General features: G+C 54.5%; 1 protein-coding gene across 1 annotated transcript; it reads right to left on the minus strand.

Moving 5' to 3' along the window:
* Positions 1 to 212: 212 nt before the first annotated feature.
* On the minus strand, positions 213 to 20,271 carry MALL (mal, T cell differentiation protein like). The gene is made up of 4 exons (XM_004590840.2): positions 20,117 to 20,271; positions 4,773 to 4,940; positions 3,022 to 3,144; positions 213 to 1,010 (listed from the first exon to the last, which is right to left on the minus strand). Exons 1-4 carry the CDS (start codon positions 20,222 to 20,224, stop codon positions 948 to 950), a joined length of 462 nt encoding a protein of 153 aa, XP_004590897.1. The 5' UTR covers positions 20,225 to 20,271; the 3' UTR covers positions 213 to 947.
* Positions 20,272 to 21,187: the final 916 nt, after the last annotated feature.

The raw sequence follows: 21,187 nt of genomic DNA on the forward strand, positions 1-21,187 counted from the left end.
AAGCCTGTGCAATGTCCAGGTTGCTGCAAGCTGGCCCCTGGCCTCACTCGGCCTCATAGGATGTGAGGGGGAGGAAGTGGTCCCTGGGGTGGGGCATCTGGTCCTTTCACAGCACCCTGAGATGACACAGCAGGTCCCTTGTCTTGCCACGTGGCCCTGGCAGGAGCCCAGGAGGGGAAGTCCAAGGATGTGATACCCCCATGGCGTTTCTGGGGGGGTGAGCTGGCTTCCAGTCTTTGGGAGTGGGCTCCTGGAGGCAGTCCCATGGTTTTCCAAGAGATCCAAGTTCCGAAGAAGTGGGCTATGCCCTTTATGTCCACATCCCAGCTCCTGTCCCCAGACCTACCTAATTTGTAGCATCAATCACTGATTTCCCACTCACACACTTGCTATGGGCGAGACAAAGTGATGGGAAGAGGAGAAATGGCCGGTGTGCCCGTCCTCAGTAGCTGCCCCAGGTGGAGCCCACGTGGCTCACTGTCCTTCAGTGGAAGCACCAGGAGATAGAGCTTTGCACCTGCAGGAACTCCAAGAGCCTCGACTGGGCTTCTTAGTGTTTAAGGAGATGGGATGGGATGCTCCCCTCACCTACCATGGGGAAGTCATTGCTGAGGCCAAGTCCTCCGACAGGAGCTGGGACGCCGGCAGTGAGGGCTCTGCATGGCAGTTTTCTGGAACAGTTAGGGCCAGGTAATTCTAAGACACAATGAACTTTCCTGGGAAAAAGAAGCTACCAACTTTCTCGGGGACATCATTGGAACTTTGAGTGTTTGAATAAAGCTGCCAAGTGTGGTTCATCACTCAGCCTGGAAAGACAGTCTGCTGGTGCCCTGGATGGCTCAGCAGTTTTCTGTTCACCATGCAGACGGCCAACGAGGAGACATGCGTTGGGGCTGGCAATCCAGGCTTCCAGTGGGCTTTCTCCCTGGGTGTGCCTGCAGGCTGCCTCACCGGTAATAGATGCTGAAGGCATGGAGGATGTAGAGCAGTGTGGTGATGAAGGCGAAGAACTGGAGGAAGAGAGAGAGCTGCTGGGTCACTGACTCAGAGACAATCCCTGCCCTTCCCTGTAGACCCCCTCCTGCAGCCTCCCAACTGGGGCAGGGTCACGTGTTCTGATCTCACCACTGCTTGAACTGAAGGCAACAGCCTCGGCCAGTAACCCTGTCCTACTGGACTGGACATTCCCCAGCCCTCGGCATGCTCTCCCTCTGCCCCCATCCACAGGTGTATTCTCCTAGGCTGGCCATGGAACAGGCTGTCCTCCCTGCCTGCTGCTCCCATGCCCTGGTCACTCTCCCTGTCCATTCCCCTCCAGTCTGGGCATCTCTGTGCCCTGCTGACTCCCATGGCTTCGCTCTCTGGCCCAAACCTCCACTGCTCCTTGTGAGTATCTCAGACATCCTCAAGCTCTTGGTGGTCTGAGGAGCCTCCTCTCACCCAGCTGCCCAGCTGACACCTGTGGACCTCTCTGCCTCTTTCCTCTCTGCACCTGCCATGGCCACCTGGCCATCTGCAGGTGCACCACATCCCTGTGATCTCAGCCACCCTCATCCTACACTGGGCTTTCCAGTGGCCTCAGCTCAGCCACTTCTATTTTCTCTGTCCCCAGTCTATCTCGTCGACTCCAAAGGAAAGTGTAATTGTAAATAATAAATAATTTGTATGTTATTGGTGATCAAGAATATATATATAATCATGCCATTATGGAGGACAGTCTGTGTGGCTTTCATGAACAAAACTGGATGACAGCACTTATGTTTTCCCAGGAGGGATCCACTGTCCCTGCTGTCCACGTCCAGCCTCACTCTGCCCTCATCCCTCTGGGCTCATTCCTTCACTCCCTGAAAAATCTTGGAGCTCACGTGTCAGGGCAAGGAACAGAAAATAAGGAAGGTGAGCATGCAGCACCTGCAGGGGGAAGGCCCCAGGGAAAACAAGCCAAACAAGCCACAGAGATGGGTGTGTTAGGGAAAAGGCCGGACAGGGCAGGGAGCTGCCCCGCCATCGTGGAGTATGGGCCTCCCACTGAGAGCGTGTATTTATAGTGTGTGTGGTGAGAGGGGGGCGGGGAGAGAGAGGGAGAAAGAGAGAGGGAGAGAGAGCCAATCTTCCACCTGCTAGATGACTCCTCAGCAGCCAGGGCTAGGCTAGGCTGAAGCCAGAAGAATGGCTCTCCGTCTGGGTCTCCCAGGTGGGTGGGGAGCCCCAGACTCTTTGGCCCTCACTCGCTGCTTTTCACAGATGCATGATCAGGGAGTTGGATTGGAAGTGGAGGAGCCAGGGTTCAAGCTGGCACTTCCATAGAGGGTGCTGACATTCTAAGTAGTGGCTTAACCCACTGCAACACAACACCCACTCCTGGCACCTGATTCTGGTTCTGGAGACAGCACGTCACCATGAAGCTGTTCCTCCCACCACGACTTTGAGCCCTGTTGTGGGGAGCAGGGGCCCACACTCCATGGGCACTGGGCAAAAGTATAGACCTACTGTGGCGTTAGTGTAGAATTAGGCAGGGTCAGGCCCTCCAAGGCTGACCTCTGCTGCCCTGAGCTTCTGGCCACATGGGGGCGCCATTCCCCAGGGGGAGGAAGATGGTGTGGGCAAGTGAGGGGGAGGAGACAGCTGGCTGGGACCACTGGCCTTGGGTTTTGCCAGCTGACATACCAGGCATCTGGGGAGGGGAGGGTCTGTCATTGAAAGGAAAGACAGTAGTTCAGTCACAGGGCGGGAGAGGCTGGAGCGGGGAAGCAGGCCTTCTGGTTCCACCGCCAGGGAGATCCACTGGAGGGTTTTCAATAGAGACAGGAGTTTAGAATTTGAAGAATAGCATCCTGAAGACAGCACTGTGTTGGCCTGGCTGAGGCAGGAAGTACGGCAGGAGCCTTGGGCACAGATGTTAGCATGTCTGCATGTACAAATACACACACACCTTCCCCTCCCTCTGCCCCCTGCTCCTCAGCCTGCAGGCTCTGACTGTGACCTCACGCAGCAAGCTGCCACCCTGGCCCTGCCACTCACTGAGGCAGCCGTGTTGATGTAGTAGATCCGCACGTTGTTGCTCTCAGAGAGGATGGTGGCGTGTACTTGTAAGACGGCTGCACTCATGTACAGGATGCCGGTGGTCCCGTGGTACAGACTGTCCTGGAAACGGGTCATGGGGGTGGGGTGGGAAGCCGTTTTCTCCCTGCCCCACCCTCACCTCCAGTGGGGAGGAGTGAGAAAGTGGGGTGAGGATGGGGCAAGGCCCCTACCGAGCTTTGGCTTTGTGCAACAAACAACAAGGGATGCGTAGATGCCAACAGCGTGGTGTCAGCTAACAGGTTTAAGCACTTGCTGTGTGTATGGCTTGGTGCCAAACCATTTTTCACATCTCATTTAACCCCGTCAAGAGTGTGGAATTAAAGCCAGTGAGCAGTCAGCAACTTCAAGGCCAGGCTCTTACCCCTTTGATTCAGGATGGGCCCTCCTCCTAACCTCTAAGCCAAGCAATCCTCTTCCACACTTACTATGTTCAAAATTGTTCAACACAGAAAACTCTTAGATGGTTATCAAGATAATAGACTGTGTGAAGTATCAGTGATACAATATTAAAAGGATGAAAGACTCAACATGAAAAAAAAAATGTTTTAAGATTTATTTCTTTTTATTGGAAAGGCAGATTCGATTTACAGATAGAAGAGACAGAAAGACCTTCCACTGCTGGTTCATTCCCCAAATGGCCACAATGGCCGAAGCTGAGCTGACCCGAAGCTAGGAGCAAGGAGCCTCTTATGGATCTTCCACACAGGTGCAGCTTCCCCAGGCTTTGGGCTGTCCTCTATTGCTTTCCCAGGCTAACAGCAGAGAGCTGGATGGGAAGTGGAGCAGCTGGGACATCAACTGGATCTCATGTGGGATCCCAGCACTTGCAAGGTGATGATTTAGTCATTGAGTTATCATGCGGGCCCTCAAAAATTGTTCAGTGTTGTTAAAACTATATGTAAGCTGAGTATAAAATTCATCTGCAATATGGAACAATGAACCCGGTACAATGGGGACCAGCCTGTGGCATATCAGCTAAAGCCACTGAATGTAATGCTAGTATTCCACATGGGTCCTGGTTCAAGTTCCAGCTGTTCCACTTTTGATTCAACTCCCTGCCAACAGCCTGGGAAAAATGGCGGAGGGGAGCCCAAATGTTTGGGCCTCTGCTGCCCACATGGGAGACAGCTCCCGTCTCCAGCTTTAGCCTGGTCCAGCTCTGGCCATCGAGACCATCTGGGGACAGAACCTACAGATGGGTGATCTCACTCCCTCTTTGACGCTTTCAAATAAAATAAATAAATCTTAAACATCTGAGTGATTTTTTCCCTTACTAATGGTTTTGGTTTTGATTTATTTGACCATCAATAAGATTTAGGGGAAATCATCAAGTATACATCTGCATGTACTTGCTGATAAGAAAGTATGTGTGTTCCTAAGAGAAGGCATGGGGAGAACCACCAGGGAAGATTTACTCTTGCAGAAAAATGGGTTTCATTTTGGCTTCACAACCAACATACCACAACGAACATATGCTATAACCAACATGCTACAACCAGCATTCCATATCCAGCATACTACACTGAACATGCTATAATCAACATGCTACAACTGGCATACTCCCACGCAAAGTCTTGGTCCCATGAGGATCCAACCCACCCTGGTCTCTTCCCAGCCTGCTCGGAAGGCAGCTGTCCTCCAGCCACCCACAGCATCAGTCTGGGAGGAGACACCCCTCCTGTTCTTACCAGGACTTTCCAGGACTCAATTTTTTTGTAAAGTCCAAAGAAGTACGACAGCAGGAGCAGCAGAGAGATGAGAAACGAAGTGAGTGAGACATACATCACCCATCCTTGGAGCAGGGGGCTTGCCACATGGGTGGCCGCTACCAGGACCCAGACAAAGAAGCCGAAAACCTGGAAGAGAGGGAAAGGTCAGAGGGGTGCCTCTGGGGGACAGCTTCCTATGGCTGTAGTCTCTCTACCCCTCTGCCTGGTTAGAAGCTCAGCTGAAGTTGGGAACAGCAAATGGGAAGTGGGGAAGGAAACCCAGCCCCTCTGAACCGCAGCCATAGTTGGTCTTTCCCGAAAGCACAGGGGCTGCAAACAGAGGGACGCACTGCCACTCTGGCCTGCAATGTCTTCTTTAACACAGTGTTAAAGCCAATCTGAAGAAGCTGCTGTGGTTTAAAACAGGATATTTCACACGGAAACAAATCCAAATTTGGAGCATTTCTTAAGAAATCTGTGGTTCTGGGCAGTGTACCTGTTTTTCAGGCCACCGTAGACTGGAACAGGCTGTCACCATCGCTCTATAAAAGAGTTGGAGTCTGTATTGGATCACAACCCTCTTGCCACCCAGCCTGCGTCATCCTGTGTGGGTGTATGGTTGGCTTTCTGTGCCCTCTCCTCCCCCAGGCCACCCTGCACCATTGCCCATGCCTGCCTGGCCCCGAGGGACTTGTTGACCTGCGGCTAATGGCCCTGTGGTCAGTGACTGGCCGTGCACTCCGTGTCCCCTCCTATCAACTCTTAGCTCTGCCCTGGCATTTCTTAGTCCCTTGAGGGGAACTCTGAAGCTGTCTCTTTCCCTGTCCTTCTCTTTGGGCTTTTTGTTTTGCTTTCAGGCTGGACTTGCCCAGGGGAGGAACCATCTGCTCAAGAAGTTATGCCTCCTCTTGCAGGCTTGGAGGGAGGGGACTGGCACAGGCACCAAGTGGCTCAGTTATAGGTTTGGTTTCTCTCTGAATTCCTTCCTGGGACCTCCTGTGATATCACTACAGCCCTCCTTGGCTCTCCCTCTGCTTCCTGTTAAATTCACACCATGTTGGGTGGTGACCTCAGGACCCCCACCCTTCAGCCCACCTCTCTGCGGCCAGCAGCCTCACACACCACCTGTCCCCTGGGCCTGTCTCTGCAGGGACTCACCTGCACGTGCACAGTTCTGGGAGTGAGCACCTGCAATCTGGCCACCTCCCTCACATCACCCCAACCCTGGTCCTGCTCCCTCAAGTTCAGCACATTTCAAATCTGAACCCCTTGCCATTCTCAGATCCTTCAGAACCCCAGCCTTTTGTCCTGCTGAGAATGGCCCATCAAGGGAGGAGTTAGCAGATCCAGCAGGTGCCTACCGAGCCCTCTGAAGACAAGCATAGGGTCTTATTTCTTGTACTTCAACGTGGACAAGCAGGAGTTACCTTCTGCAGGCCAGTAAAATAACATTTTATTTTAAGAAAAATTTATCTATTTCAAATTTAGAATTACAGAGAGAGAGGAGAGACAAAGCACTCTTTCATCTGCAGATTCACTCCCCAGATGGCCTCAATGGCCAGATGGATGAAGCCGGGCTGAAACCAAGAGTGTCTTCAGGTCTCCCACGTGGGTGCAGGGGCCCAAGACGTCAGGCCATCTTCTGTTGCCTTATCAGATGAGTTAGCAGAAGTTGGATTAAAAGTGGATCTGCCCGGCGTGGTGGCCTAGCGGCTAAAGTCCTCGCCTTGAACCCAACGGGATCCCATATGGGCACTGGTTCTAATCCCGGCAGCTCCACTTCCCACCCAGCTCCCTGCTCATGGCCTGGAAAAGCAGTCGAGAACGGCCCAACGCCTTGGGACCCTGCACCCGTGTAGGAGACCTGGAGGAGGTTCCTGGCTCCTGGCTTCGGATCGCCTCATCTCCGGCTGTTGTGGTCACTTGTGGAGTGAATCATCGGACGGAAGATCTTCCTCTCTGTCTCTTCTCCTCTCTGTATATATGACTTTGCAATAAAAATAAAATAAATCTTTTTTTTTTAAAAAATGGATCTGCCAGGACTTGAACTAGCATTCATATGAGGTGCCAGCACTGCCGGCATAGCTTAACATGCTAAGCTACAGTGTCAGCCTGAACAAAGTAATTTAGAAAAAGAAGAGAAGCCTGTTTACCAGGAGATCAGACACAGCCTGAATCTATGGTTTAGAGGAATCACACAAGGGTTCTGGAACTTTCCACAAAACTACAGTCACCAGAAGAGTAGTGAGGGCAGGTGACCACATTTCCGCTGCTCTCAAGAGATATCTGACCCATCCCTGCCTAGTCCTGTTGCTGCACACGCAAGTTAGCATCACTTGTCGGTATCCATCCCTTGGGATGTTTATTGTTTTAACTCCAGAGCTCAGTTTGGAAGAACTGACATCCCTGTTTGTGGCCTGGGACAGCAGTCGAGCATCCTTGGGACCCAGACGAGGCTCCTGGCTGCTGGCTTTGGATTGGCTCAGCTCTGGCTGTTGTGGCCACTTTGGGAGCAAGTTGTAGAAGGCAGAGACTAGTCTATCTGTGTGTGTGTGTGTGTGTGTGTGTGTGTGTGTGTGTATCAGCACATTCATCTGTAGATGCCCAGAATATTTCTGAAATGAGAGCCAATACTCCAAACGGTGCCTTGGCTCCTGGGGAGAGCCAGGGTGAGGACAGGTTTTGGAATGCGGGGCCATGTCCACGCTTACGTTGCTTGAAACAAGCCTCGTGCAAATTTACAAGGTGACCGATCAAGATTCACTACAGAACTCAGAATCCCTTTTGGGGAGGGTGGGGGGTCCCCCAGCTGGCAGTTGAGTGGCCTTGGTGGGCACGGGCAGGTGCTCAGCTGAGGCAGGGGCTGCCTGCTACGGCGTAATGAGCTCTGCAACCTGAGAGGTCCTGAGACAGCCCTCACCCGAGGGGTGACCTCGTGGGCAGGGTGAAGGCTTGCAGCTTCTGCACGGCCTGTCTGCTGGCAGAAGCCGGGAGGTGTCAGGGTGCGGCGGGGCGGGTACACGACAGCAGGTTTTTCTGCATAGCTGGGCGGTTGTCTCTGTGCCAATCCTCACTCGCAGCCAACACCACATTCCTCTCCTTCCCGCTTGTCTCACTTTTTATGACACTGTTGTCCCTCCCACCATTCCCTGGGATCCAAGCGACCGCAGACTCCTGGGAAGCCTCAGCAACCTCAGGCTGGCAGGAGAAGGCCCTGATCCAGAAGGGTGAGGCCCGTGAAGCCCACGTGTGTCGCTGGGTGCTGCTGGAACTGCCTGGAGCCTGGGAGCAAGGGGCTGCAGGAAGACACAGTGGGAACTCACCCACACCCTAAAAGCTGCCTCTGCTCCTGGGCCATTTCAAAACAAAAGTGCCACTGCACTCGGTTCATCTGTATCCACAGACTAGGCAGGGTCTCTTAGGTGCTTAGAATAATTATGGCAAAAATGCACCTTATCCAAGTCCCACCTGAACACATTCCCAGCTCTATACAGTCAGTAGCAGCATCCAGCTCCAGAGCCCTTTCCACCTGGAAAAACAGAAATTTGGGTCCCTTCAAGCAACTCCTCCCTGCTCTGCCCTCTTCACAGCCCCCCAAAATCTCCACTCTGCATACTGTGGCTGTGAATTTGTGTTGAGCACCTCATGTAAGCATTGGCCCTTTTCTGACTTATTTGCTCCCCAAATGGCTTCAACAGACAGGCCTGGCCCTGAAACTCCATCTGGGTCTCCCACGTGGGTGCAGGGATCCAAGTAGTTAGACCAGTTTCCACGGCTTTGCAGGTGCATTGGCAGGGAACTGCATCAGAAGGGGATCAGCTGGGACTTGAATCAGTGTCCACGTGCTGTGCCACACTGCCGGCCCACAGAAGCGCATGCTTTTCAAAGTTGAGGCCTATTCCACTGCCTGTGTAGGCTGCGTGTTACTATCCAACCATCTGCTGATGGAGACTTGACTATAGTGAAGAAGTCTTCTGTAAACACACTTACCCAAACACCTCTTCAATTATACCCTTTAGGAGGGAAAGCCAAGACAGGCGTTTCACCTACTGGTCAAGATTCCTGCGTCTCACATCTTAATACCTGGGTTGGGTCTGGCGCAATGACTCAGTGGCTAAATCCTCATCTTGCAAGCATTGAGGTTCCATATGGGTGCCAGTTCATGTCCCAGCAGCTTCACTTCCCATCCAGCTCCCTGCTTGTGGCCTGAGAAAGCAGTTGAGGCTGGACCAAAGCCTTGGGATCCTGCATCCACGCGGGAGACCCAGAAGATGCTCCTGGCTCCTGGCTTCGGAATGGCTCAGTTCCCGCCATTGCAGCCAGTTGGGGAGTAAACCATTGGATGGAAGCTCTTTCTGTCTCTCTTCCTCTCCATAAATCTGATCTGCCTTTCCAATCAAAATTTTTAGAATCTTTTTAAAAAATAGCACCTGGGTTTGATTCCTCTCTCAGGTTCCCGACTCCAGTTTTCTGCCATGCCATTTCATGCACTTGGGTGCCTGCCACCCATGCAGGGGGCCTGGAATGAGATCCTGGCTCTGGCTCTGCCCTGGTTCAGGCCATTGTGAGCACTGTGGAGAGAACCAGTAGACAGAAAGACAAGCTCTACCTTTCTCTCTCTGATGCTCTGCTTCTTAAATAAATAAAACAAAAATATAAGAAAACGGAAAAACAGGAAAAGGTCTGTGTACCCAAACAAGGTGTCCTGTGATTCAGTGTAGGGATGTATCGGCTAGACACCGTGCGGGAGTTCAGAATGCCTGAACTCCGGGCAGATTTTAGTGGAGCAGGAAGGAAGGCCGCTGCAAAGTTTTGACCCTTAGATTTGATGATGACAAGAATAAAATATCCTGCTCCCTCCCAGGCCTGGTCCTTAGGCACCTCTATGTGAATCACCGTGGATCTGCATTTTGTATTCTGTTTTCTCCTTTACCTCCCAGCTTAACAATGAAGTTGGTTTCTCAACTTGTAATCATCATAGTCTCTGAGGTTGCTGCAGATGCTCAAGTGGTGAACACTGACGTAAGTGCCTGGCACGATGACCTGGCCACCAACCCATCGATGCATCGTGTGTGTTTCTATGTAAAGATACATTATCTAAACTTGCTGCCAACTTGTTAACCTCGGGCATGTGGCCCATCTCACACCACCTCAAGCCTGAACAAAATTTACCACGTGTTTTCTGGGTAAACCACAGCACAGGCTTCTTGCACTTGGATACATTAAACAGCATTTCAGTATTACCCTTGGGGGCCTTTTAATTTTTATTTACTTATTTGAGGTTGGGGGAAAGAAAGAATCTTCTACCTGCACTGGTTCACTCCACGAATGCTTGCAGTGACCAACACTTGGCTAGAGCCAAAGCTAGGAGCCAGGAATTCAATCTAGATTGTCCAGGTGGGTGGCAGAAACTCAATTACTTGGGTCATCCTTGCTACCTCCCTGAATTTGCCACAGTAGGAAGCTGGAGCCAGGAGCCGGGGGCAGGCGTTGTATCAATGTGAGATATGCCCAGCTAAACTGGCCTCTCAGCCACTGGACCAGACGCCCACCTGCAGGGTGTGTAACACCACAAAGTCATCCACCAAAGCACAGAAATGAGAAGCATGTTGCCCTCAAGTGACCTCTGTAAAGATGCGTGTTTACAGCAGAACGGCTGTGGCCTTGACCGAACTCCAGTAAAGATCAGGGTTGATGCTCCATTTAATGCCCACAAATGACTGTGAATGCACCAAGAGCATTCATTTGGGGTTCCAATACATCCTAGCAAGGCGACTTAGCAGCAGGGGACATGTGCATCTGCTACTGTCCTTTCATGGTGAACATTCCATCCCATCCAGCTGATAAAATCACAGACACTCAACTGGGCACCAGCAGGTCTCTGCGGGGATTTCCATGTTGCCCCGTCCCCGACAGTGCTGCAGAGAGAACCGGTACAGACACACATATGGTCCAGCCCTGGCTGATGAGGTGTCAAAGATGCCGGCTGCAGATGCAGGTGGTGGTCTTTCATGCTGTGGCCTTCACTGTGTGTGTGTGTGTGTGTGTGTGTATGTGTGTGTATGCATGGAGCCTGGAGTAGGGAGGCAGACAGAGCCAGCATGTCCAATGCCACACTGGGCTGCCAACATGAACCTGGCAAGCTCTGCACTTCCAAACCCCCAAGATAGTTCCTTGGCCCTCCTGTTGGAGCTGATCAGAGTGGGGCCCAGCTCTTGTTACCCGCTGCTGTGGATCACCTGGGATGCAAGGCAGCCTGCTCACCCACAGCAGCCCCCAGGCCTTTCTAGAATGGCCTTGGAGCTAGCTCAGGTTTTAGCCCTGTTGACCTGTCCCCCCATGCCTTGCCCGCTCCGCCAATCCTTCAGGCACTGGGGCTTCCAAACTGAGGGCTGAGGGCTATCTGGGGCTGTGACTATGTTGAGTGGGAGAGTATTAAACAATTAAGTAGCAGTGTCCACAGGCAACGGAAATCATGCTTCCTGGCTTAACACTTGTCCTACCCCCAGTAATGGGGATACCAACTGCCTTAAAAACATTCTCCATCCAGTGGCTCATAGCACACAGAAGCCTTGTCCACCTCCAGACTTGGGCCCTTAGTGCCCACTCCCCTCATCTGGGCAGCTCCTCTCAGGGCACACCCCAGTGTAAGCTGCAAGCCCTGGCTGTGGCCCCCAGGGTCTGGGTGGGGAACACAAGGGAGGCTGCCAGGAGGGGAGGGCAGGGAGGGGGCAGAGCCCTGCAGTGACCCCCTAACTGCGTAACCTGAAGCTTCGTGTGCTATGCCACTGGGAAGGAGCCAGGGCCTGCTACAACCATACCACTGTCCCAGGTACCACAGCGGCAGGCCAGGGGCCCCAGTGGGCAGGCAGCAGCTGGCTGCAGGCTTCCCTGCAGGTGACTGGGAAACTTCTATGACCAGCTATCTCAGCCTGTTGGGTGGCTCCCATCCTGGCATCGCCGAGTGGCAGGCCTGTGAGGCCTTCTGGCCTCGCGTGGTCATCGTCTTTTTGAAAGGCCAAGGGAGTTCCTGTAGGTGACCTATCAGGGATGCAGTGGACCTGGATGCAGGCTCCCAAGAGGATCCCCTGCTGCCAGGTCAGCCAGCATGACATGGGGTTGCATGTTCTGAATTCAGGCTGGATCTTCCAAACGCCCGGTTGCTATGTCTGACTCACAGAGAATTTCCTCTCTCTGTGGCTTTAAGATTAGCAGGAAAACACCAAACCAGGTCTCCTCTGGCATCCCCAAGAGGGCCTGGGTCTTATCCGGCCACTCCAGGAACACTGGTGCTGCCAGCCTCCTCGCCAGCAGATCGTCTAAGGGCTCCCAGCCCAGCCTGGCAGGGTGCCCAGGCAAAGCAGCCTAGAGAGGGGGCCCTCCCTGCTGAGCCTCCCACCGGGCGTGCACCCCAGGGCAGCAGGATGCTAGGGGCTCAGCCCAGGAGGGGTGGTGAGTCAGGGCCTCCCGCTGCTTCCTCCCTGCAGCTTCCTGCCCCACGCCGCACCCATCCATTCAGACCCGTACTGACCCTGAGTTTTATTGACTGAACAGCACGGATTTACAGGATGATATAGAGTGTAATAAAAGCAGAGGGAGCCATCCAAAGTCTAAAGGGCTTTTCTTCCTTGTCTCTTAATTTTTGTTTTTTAATTTAAAGAAATATGAGTTCTTTGGGGAAGCAATTTTTTCAGAAGAAATATTTTTACTTGTACACCTTAGATAAGTTACAAAGCACAGGGCAGATGTAAAGAGTAGGGCCAGTCTGTCCTGCGTCCTCTACCCCTAGGGGCCTCCTGACTCCCCCTTTATCTCTCTTTCTCTCTTCGGTCCCTGTCACACAGCCCTGCGAGGTCACCGGATGATCCTGTTCTGCACTTGCGGCAGGTCCTCACACTCTCTTCCTTTCACAGACGTTTCATGAGGCACTGGGTCACTTAGTCCCAGGTGAGTTGCCTGCTAGACTTCCCCTAGCCCACCTACACCCAGAGCCTGGAGGGTAGGGACCAGACCAATGTGCCCTCCTCCAGGAAGTCCTCCTTCTGCATGACCTCCATCTTCGCTTTCACTATTCTGTCACTGCCTCTTGGGGCGGGGGTGACAGGCCTGGTGCCCTAAGATCCTTGTGTCCCTGATATATGGCACCAAGCCTGGCATAAGGTGGCGCTGGGGTCTTGCTGCTGATTGACTTGGAAAAGTAGACAAAGGGCAGGCTGCTCAACACACCAATCAAGAGCTGTGGAAGTGATCTATTCCCCCCCCCCCCCGCCGCCCCAGGCACTATTCCCACGTAGGTGCCACCAGCCGACAGCCCAGGCGTCTCTTCCAGGAGTCAGAACCCGTACAAGCCAACATTCATTGGTTTCACTTCCCCTCTCAGTTCTGGCTCTGTAACTTCCCAGGGAAGATTCTCCAACAGGAAGAAGAGCCGGAGAGCTTCCCGGGAGAGCTGGTGGGATTCCCTGGGCAGGGGGAAGGGAGTCCACCTTCCTGACTCTTGCCCCCCACCCCTGGTACCTGTGCCCCTCATCATCCTGGGCCACCTACTACCCTGGTGTACGGGCTGGCATGCACAAGAGACAATAGCCCTTACACCTGCCTCAGTATCACTCAGGCAGCAGCCGGCAGCTGGGAACACAGAAGTCATGTCCTGAGAATCCAGCCTTGGCAAGGGGTTGGGATGGTTTTTCTATAACCAGAACCCCAGCCCCATGACTCCTGACCCCCGCTTAGACAGGAAACCCCTGGTGTTCCCCACCCTATCCCACCCCACTGAGGCCCAGCAAGTGTACAGGTCATGGGAAGACGTGCTACAGTGGGGACTGATGCTGTTAATGTGGGTGCAGCTTGGCCCTGCACCCAGAGACTGAGACAGACCTGAGAGGGTGGTGACAGAGGCATAAGGGGCTGGCTGGCATGTATTGGGTGAGGCAAGGGAGGGGCTAGAGGGAAAGACTGGGCAGGGAGCTGAGGGGCAAAGATCAAGGGCCTTGGGTCCCCTCCCTGCTCTGACCTGCTTCTGCACTTGTCAACCTGGACAGGGCTGGGAAACCATCTGCTGATGCCACACACCTGCCCTGCCCAGGGGAGTGTCCAGGGGCAGGACCCCCGGCAAAGGTGAGAAGAAACAGGAAGTGGGGGCTTTGGGTGGGCACTTCTTATCTTTGCGGCTCTTGACCTGGCCTCTCAATGGACTCTATAGAATGAGTAGGCCAGCACTTCCTGATTTTCCCCCAACAAGAGCTCTGTGACCACATGACATTGCCCAAGGACCAATTGTACGTGTGGTTGTGAGTCATGGCTGCACTGGGTGCTTGGACGGGACAGTTAGAGAGCACCTGGGCCTGGAAGTTTCCCATAGGCTGGGAGGCAGTGACCACAGGCTGTGGGATAGTTCCAGTTGCTTCCTTTTAGAACTTTTATTTATTAGAGAGACAGGAAGCGAACTGCCATTCATTGGCTCCCTCCGCAGGGACCAGGGCTGCAGTTGAGAGCTGAGAGCTCAACCCAGGTCTTCCATGAGGGTGGCAGGACCCCAGATGTTTGTACCATCACGTGCTACCTCCCAGTGTTTGTGTTAGCAGGAACGCTGGGCCAGGAGTGAAAGTCCAGACTCAAACCCAAACACCAAGCCATGGACACGGGCATCTTAGCTGCTAAATGCCCGCTCTCCAGCTCTCGCTGCTCAAGCCTGTGCGTCCGCCATCTGTGATGCATGCAGGCTCCCTCAGCGAAGGCATCCTTGTTTGATTCTGCCAGTGGAGGCTGCAGAGATCCTGGAGGAGGGGACTGGGGGCTTTGGGCAGTGAAACAGGTGGCTGTGTCCAGCGGTGGTAGTAGGTGGCTCTATCACCACAGTCCCTGTGCTCCCCTCCAAGACACCCCTGTCACACAGCACCCTTACTCCAAGCGAGGCAGTCCCCCTCCTTCTGGGGGTGGCCCATGACTGCCTCCTTACAAGCTGATTCTCAGGGCTGCCTCAGCTCCTCCTTTCTGCTCTTCCAGTCTGGCAACAACAGGGCAGACAATCCCCTCTTTTGCTTCCTCTCTGAGTAACACACCTGCCACAGTTTCTGCTCCCTGAATAGGCCCAGCACCAGTGACAGGACCCCACGGCCCTCTCTCCAAGTGGACGATGGATCGCACGGGGCAGGCGATAGATGTGTCCTGCTTCCCTTTGTTCAGCAGAGGGTAGGAGAAATACATGGAATGTAAGGTGAGGTGGCAACCTCCTTGGTCACCCCATGCAATGACAATCTGTCAGCTTCCTGGTCCCAGACAGCCACTGCTTTGTCTCCAGGGACCTCTGGGCAGCTGGGCTGGGACCTCCTCTCCTCTCACGTCTCTGCCTTAGCTCCTTCCTATGTGTCCAGGGCACACCTGCTGCATTACTCCTTAGGACAAGCCCAAGGCTGTCCTCCTCCGTCGCCTGCATATTTCATGTCCCCTGAAAGCAGAGCAGCGGGCTAGGGCAGTGATAACCTCAACACTGCTGGGCCTGCAGCTGGAATAGACTCAGAGGGAAAGTGCAGAGGGCCCCAACTGTGGAGGACGGGCTTGATTTCTGAAGTCCTCACTCATTCTTCCTATTGCTGAGCAAACCAAGGTTCAGTTAAGCAGCCTGTTTGGGGCCCGTGGCCATAAAGAAGCAGAGGCAAGGCTAGCTTCACCATGGCGTAGTAGGTTAAGTCTCTGCCTGTGACATCAGCATCCTAGATGGGCATCGGTTTGAGTCCCAGCTGCTTCACCTCTGATGCAGCTCCCTGCTTAAGAACTGAGAAAGCAGCAGAGAATGGCCCAAGTCCTTGGACCCCTGCAACCATGTGGGAGACCTGGGAGAAGCTCTGGCCTTCCGTTCAGCTCAGCTCTGGGTATTGCTGCCATCAAAGGGTCAAACAGCAGTTAGAAAATCTTTCTCTGTCTTTCCTTCTCTCTCTGTAACTCTTTCAGACGATAAATAAAATCAATCTTAAAAAAAAATGTAGCAGAGCCAGGCTTTAGGTCCTATGCCACTGATTGTATTTACTGAACAGGAACCTCCTGGGGGCTCTGCAGAACGGATGTCGGGCCTGGTGTGGGCAAGCCCAGGTGGTTCCAGCAGGGTTGGGAAGCTCGTCCTCTTCTCACTCCATCGTCTCTTCCAGGAGGACTTGCTTCGCCTGTGCCAGCCCCTAACCACCCTTCCCGTCCCCTTCGCTGCTCCTTGCTCATCACACGGCTGCCAGGGGACACGCTTGGGCACCAGTCCCTTAGGACTCAGTGGTGTCATAGGCATGGACATGGCTGGCTCCTCAGGTCTGCAGGGGAACCGAAGGAAGTGGCACAGTGTCCCCATGGGGAGCGCCGGCCTGAGGACAGGACAGGGTCACAGCTGGCAGAGGAGCGCGGAGGCCATAGCAGCAGAAGCGTGCATGGAACAGGCAAGGGGTCAGACTATGTGGCCTTGGCCCCTCCCCAGAAATGTGAGTAACCACAAAAGGAAGTAGAGGAAACTGAGAGAAAGAATTTTTTCCCCTGTTGGAAAACTCAGTCACTAAGGAAATGTCAGAGGAAGGGAGGGGGCCTGCCCACCATACGGCCCCAGGAGGCCCCACGAGGGCAGGGCCATCCCCTCTGTAGTGCCCCATAGGCAGGGTGCCTGGGTGGGGCTCCCATCTGGTTCATCACAAGAAATGGGAGAAGCAGCAACAGCAGCAGCCATTGTAGTTGGAGTGCACTTGGGTATCTGGGTTAGACACAAAGATGAACTACCCAATCTCTGACCCTCAGAATATTTCCTTCCACCCCCAGGTGAGTGAACTTGAAAGGAAAATGCGAACACCAAACACAGCCTTGGATCATCTCCTTTTAACTCACTGAGTCTCTAGGAATCTTCTTGGTTGTTTCTAATTAGTCCAAACTCTAATGAGCTCATCGTCCGGTGCAGAGGTTGTTCATAAAGCATTCTCCTGGTCATAGTCACCTGTGTGCACACTCGGGTTGTTAAAAAAAATAATAACAAGTTGTGGAGTTATCTGCCCAGCCACCTGCAGGCCACGCTGCTTGCTCTGAAGTGCAGGCAGGGCAGGGAGCCACGCCCATCCCTGGCTCAGCTCCGCTCGGGCCAGAGGGCACCCACCCTCAGGAGAGGGAGAGGGGAGATAGGACCTTCATCCTCCCCTTGAAAGCAATCGATTCAAGGGCTCCTCCAGCTTGGAGTTTACGTTCGAAAATTAAAATTGTTTTCGGGAGAGCAGAAGGCGATGGCTCTCGAGCAGCTGGGATCCACGTGGGAGACCCAGTGGAGTGTTTCGCTCCTGGCTTCAGCCTGGCCCAGCCCGGGGCTTATGGACAGCAGTTGGAGCTCTATCTTGCTGCCTCGCAAACCAACAGAACAGATAAAGAATTTTGAAAATGGTTTCAAACAAAAAGTCTGAATTCATTTTAGCACTGAAGTCTCGAAAGCCTCATCCATTGCTGGTGGGAATGAAAAACTTTCAAAATGATTTTCTAGCCGCTCTGTGAAAGAATTGGTCTGTCTTACTAGAAACCTGGCAAGCAGGTGCATGCGATGTGTGTACTATCCACCCCCACTCCGGCATTTTCTCTCCCGGGCCTCCTGGGCAGTGACAATGTCATCCACATGAAAGTCTGGATGTGAACGTTCAAGCATCTTTGTTCTCAGCAGCTGGGAACTGGGAGCCACAAAACTGTGGGTGTCCAGTTAAACACCCACCCCCTGGACCCCTGCCCGGCCGTGGGAAGGCAGGAAGTACTGACACGGCCAGATTGGGATAGCTCTCGAGGATGTTACCCTGAGTCTCACAACCCCCTTCGTGGGTCCATCTATTCTCATAACTTTCTCAAAGCAACAGAATGACAGCAATGTGAGGTTATAACAGGTGGGTGAGGGAGGGCGGGACAGCCTGTGTGACTGCCAAGGGAGCGAGCTCCTGTTCCCTCCTGGGTGCAGGTGGCGGTGACCACACACATCTACCTTGGGAGAAAATGGCCCAGACCAGGGCCCCGGCCTTACCCACCTGGTTGGGGAGGAAGGGAAGCAGGGGAGGAAAACTTCTTAGGCATCTACAATTAGGACAAAATAAAAAATTTAAAAACTCATGAGTTTATTGTCAGATTGAACACACAGGTGCTTGCCATCCCGGCCTGTCATCCCGGAACACAAAAACAGTAGAGGCCACTAACGGCCAGCCGGGGTGGATCGTGCGGTGTTAGGGAAGGGGGTGAGCCCTTGGCCCATTGTGATGGCTGGGCATTTCTGGCCCCTGGTTCATGTGGGAAGGTCTCGGGCCAGTCTGCTTTGCCCACGGTGGCTGGAGGGGTGACAGGGAGGATAGTAACGTATGTGATCAGGGCTGTCCCCAGTAACACCAGGGGCTGGATTTTAGTTCCTCTGCCCCCTTGGCTGGCTGAGCTCCCATCATTATAATCCACTGTCTGATCTTAGGTACTTAGGGAAACATCTGCCTGTGTGTGAGATCTTAGGCCCCCAAGGTGAGATTATGTAGGGCTTCAAGCCTGGTGTTCTCACGGGAAGTCCCAAGGTAACAGCTGGCAGCACATCCAAAGGGTCCAACCCAGAAGGAACCCAGGCCTGCAGCAGGCTGAGTGAGCTGGGGAGGCACACAGATCCTTCAAAAAGTTGGTGCACCAAAAGCTTCAGTTGATTCGGTGGCAAAACTTTGCAACTGCAGGCAGAAAGGTTATCCACGTTCCATTAGGCACAAACACGGTCGCAATGAAGGAACAACAGCCCTGTCAGAGTCAAGACCAAGATGGGCCAGTCTGGCCTGGAGCCTGGACCAGGAGAGGCACGTGAGGTCAGGCAGGGAACGAGTTATGCTTCCGCAGGGGCAGTGACAGGGACAACAAGGAGAACAGATTAGCAGCACAGTTTCCGTACTGTTTGTTGCAACCTTGCCCTACATCTAAAATCGCTTTAAAGTGAAAATAAATGAACAGGACGGAACCGATGGGTAACACTATCCCCACTGCTTAAACACCTAAAGGCCCAGGGTCCAGCACAAGTGCACCTGTTTCTTCCAGCGGAGAGAACAGTGGCGGTACGAAGCGTCCCTTCTCCCCTGCAGGCTACTCTTCTGATTCCCGAAACCCCACCCCCTGCCTGTTCTCTCCGGATTGGGGGTTCTCCTTCTCCTGCCTCGCCCTCACCCCCTGCCCCACCAGCCTGTCCTTCGTGGTCCAGCTATCCTCTCTCCAGCCCTGCGCTCTCCTCGCCCCAGCAGACAGGGAGCCTGGAGGCAACGCCCAGCTCGTCGCCAGAGGCTTGCATCACTGCCATAAAGCACAAGGCCGAGGAGCTGGCCCCAACCCTGGCGGTCCTGGAGGCTATTCCCCAGCGAGGGACACACCCAGAGGCAGCACAGAGAGCTCCTAGGAGCTCTGGGAGCTCTGAACTCCTGGAGCCTGGCAGGATGCCCGTGCTTGTGCCAGAGGTGCCAGTGCTGGCAGAAACCCGGTTCATGGGTGGGGTTGCCGCCACTGTGGGAGCCACCTACGTGCTGAGCCTGTCCTTTCTGGGAGACATCGTGGCTGCCCTAGAGCCTGTTTACCTAAAGGTCATTCAGTCAATCAGCCCCATCTTTCCAGAGAAGGTGGCTCCACTTCCAATCTTTCCGCTCTCAATCTGGGGCAGCCTTGACAAACCGAGCAGAACCTCCCACAAACCAGAGGGTACAGAAGGTGTTGGACAAGAGAAGCTCAACGCACACCTTGACCCTGAAGCATCCATAGGCAGTACTCGCCAGATACAAGAACCCCGGGACTCTGTCGGGCGCCAAAGGGGCCCAGACCACTGGGGCCAAGGCCTCAGCTCAGCCGCTGGGCGCCGTCAGAGGGGGCAGAGGCAACTTCAGGTTCGCACGCGCTTCGCGGATGGCTGGGGCCACTCGCCCCATCGGGTTACCGCCCTGGGAACCCTGCGCTCACTCAAACCCAGTTTCAAGCCCGGGACGGGAATGACAGTCTCCGTTGTGAACTTTAGGGAGTCACGAATAGTTGGAGAAAAGCAGCTTGTCGTCCAAGCCCCCTAGTAGCACCTTTCCCGAGGCACCGGGCTGTGGCAGCCGTGCGCCCAGGTCTCGTGGTGCCTGCCGGCCCCTCACCTCTCGGGGGTGTGTGCGCTACTTTGCAGCGGAGGATCCTTTCCATCGCGGGGCAGCGCCTGGCTCCCAGCCGGGGCAGGTGCGGGCGGCCGGGTCCCGCTTCCCCTCGCGCGAGGGGCAGCGCGGTCCTCGGTCCACGCCCGGTACCTCTCCCCACTTCCTTCCCTCCCTGTGGCCGGCGGCCAGCCCCTTACTCACCACCTCAGGCAGCAAGAAGGCGAAAGGGATGGTGATCAGCAGCCCGATCCCCGAGGGCACCTCGGCCGGGGCGAAGCCGCTGACGGGTGGCAGGTCCCGGGAGGCCATGCTCACACCCAATCCTCGGTAGCCGCCCGCTCCGAGCGCTCGGTGGTACCGCAGCCTTTAAATACCTCCTGCCCGACACACCCACACCGCGCCCGCAGCGTGGGAGGGGGAAGCGCCGCCCCGCAGCGCAGGTTCCTGCGCTCGCTGGCAGCTGCCAGCGCGCACCGGGCAGATACAGAGCGTCAGGCAGGGCCAGGAAGAGGGTAGGCCCCTCTGGGCCTCTCCTGCTCCAGAGTTTCAGCGTCCTGGCGCGGATGACTCCTGGGGCTGCCGGCCGCAGCCACTCCCCGTCCCAGTCCTGAGTCCGCACCGTCCTGCCCAGGTCCTGCGATGAACCATGGAGCCACAAGCATGCAACTCCCGCGGCTGGCGACAGCCCTCCTTGGCTAGCTTCCTGCTTTCCCAAGGCACTAGGGAGGTCAGAGTTGGTCATTAGCAGAGCCTGCTGGTCGGACCTCCCTTGCCTGACTCCCTCCCGCTGCTGTCCCCCAGGGTCACCCTCAGCCTCTAACCCCTGCTGCCTTGCTCGCTAGGAAGAGAAGACCCAGGCACAAAGATGCCTGAGAAGGGCCCAGCTGGTTGCCAGCTTGTCCCAAGCCGAGATCTTCTGCTTCACTCCCTTCTGAGCAGGTGCCCGACAGGAGCTGCTGCCCTGCAAATTATGTATATGAAAGTATTTAGGATCATTCTGGAATATAATGCTCCAAGATAAGGCTGGGTCCTGGAGACTGAGCCATTTCTGCCTCTGCCTTCAAATCATTTGCCTGACCTGCTCTGCGTTCTGGGTCTCCCTCTAGCGCACAGGTAAGCCGAGCAGTTGACCTGGTCCCGGAGAAGATGGAGTGGACAGGACTTGGGTCAGGTGAAGGCCAAAGCAAGGGTGTTGGGAGGAAAGGCACAGGCTCCGCAGGGGAACCTCCAGCCAGCTCGGTGGTCTCTTTCTTGGGACCTGTAGAAGCTTAA

The sequence above is a fragment of the Ochotona princeps genome, chromosome 8 (assembly GCF_030435755.1).
Source record: "Ochotona princeps isolate mOchPri1 chromosome 8, mOchPri1.hap1, whole genome shotgun sequence".
NCBI lineage: Eukaryota > Metazoa > Chordata > Mammalia > Lagomorpha > Ochotonidae > Ochotona > Ochotona princeps.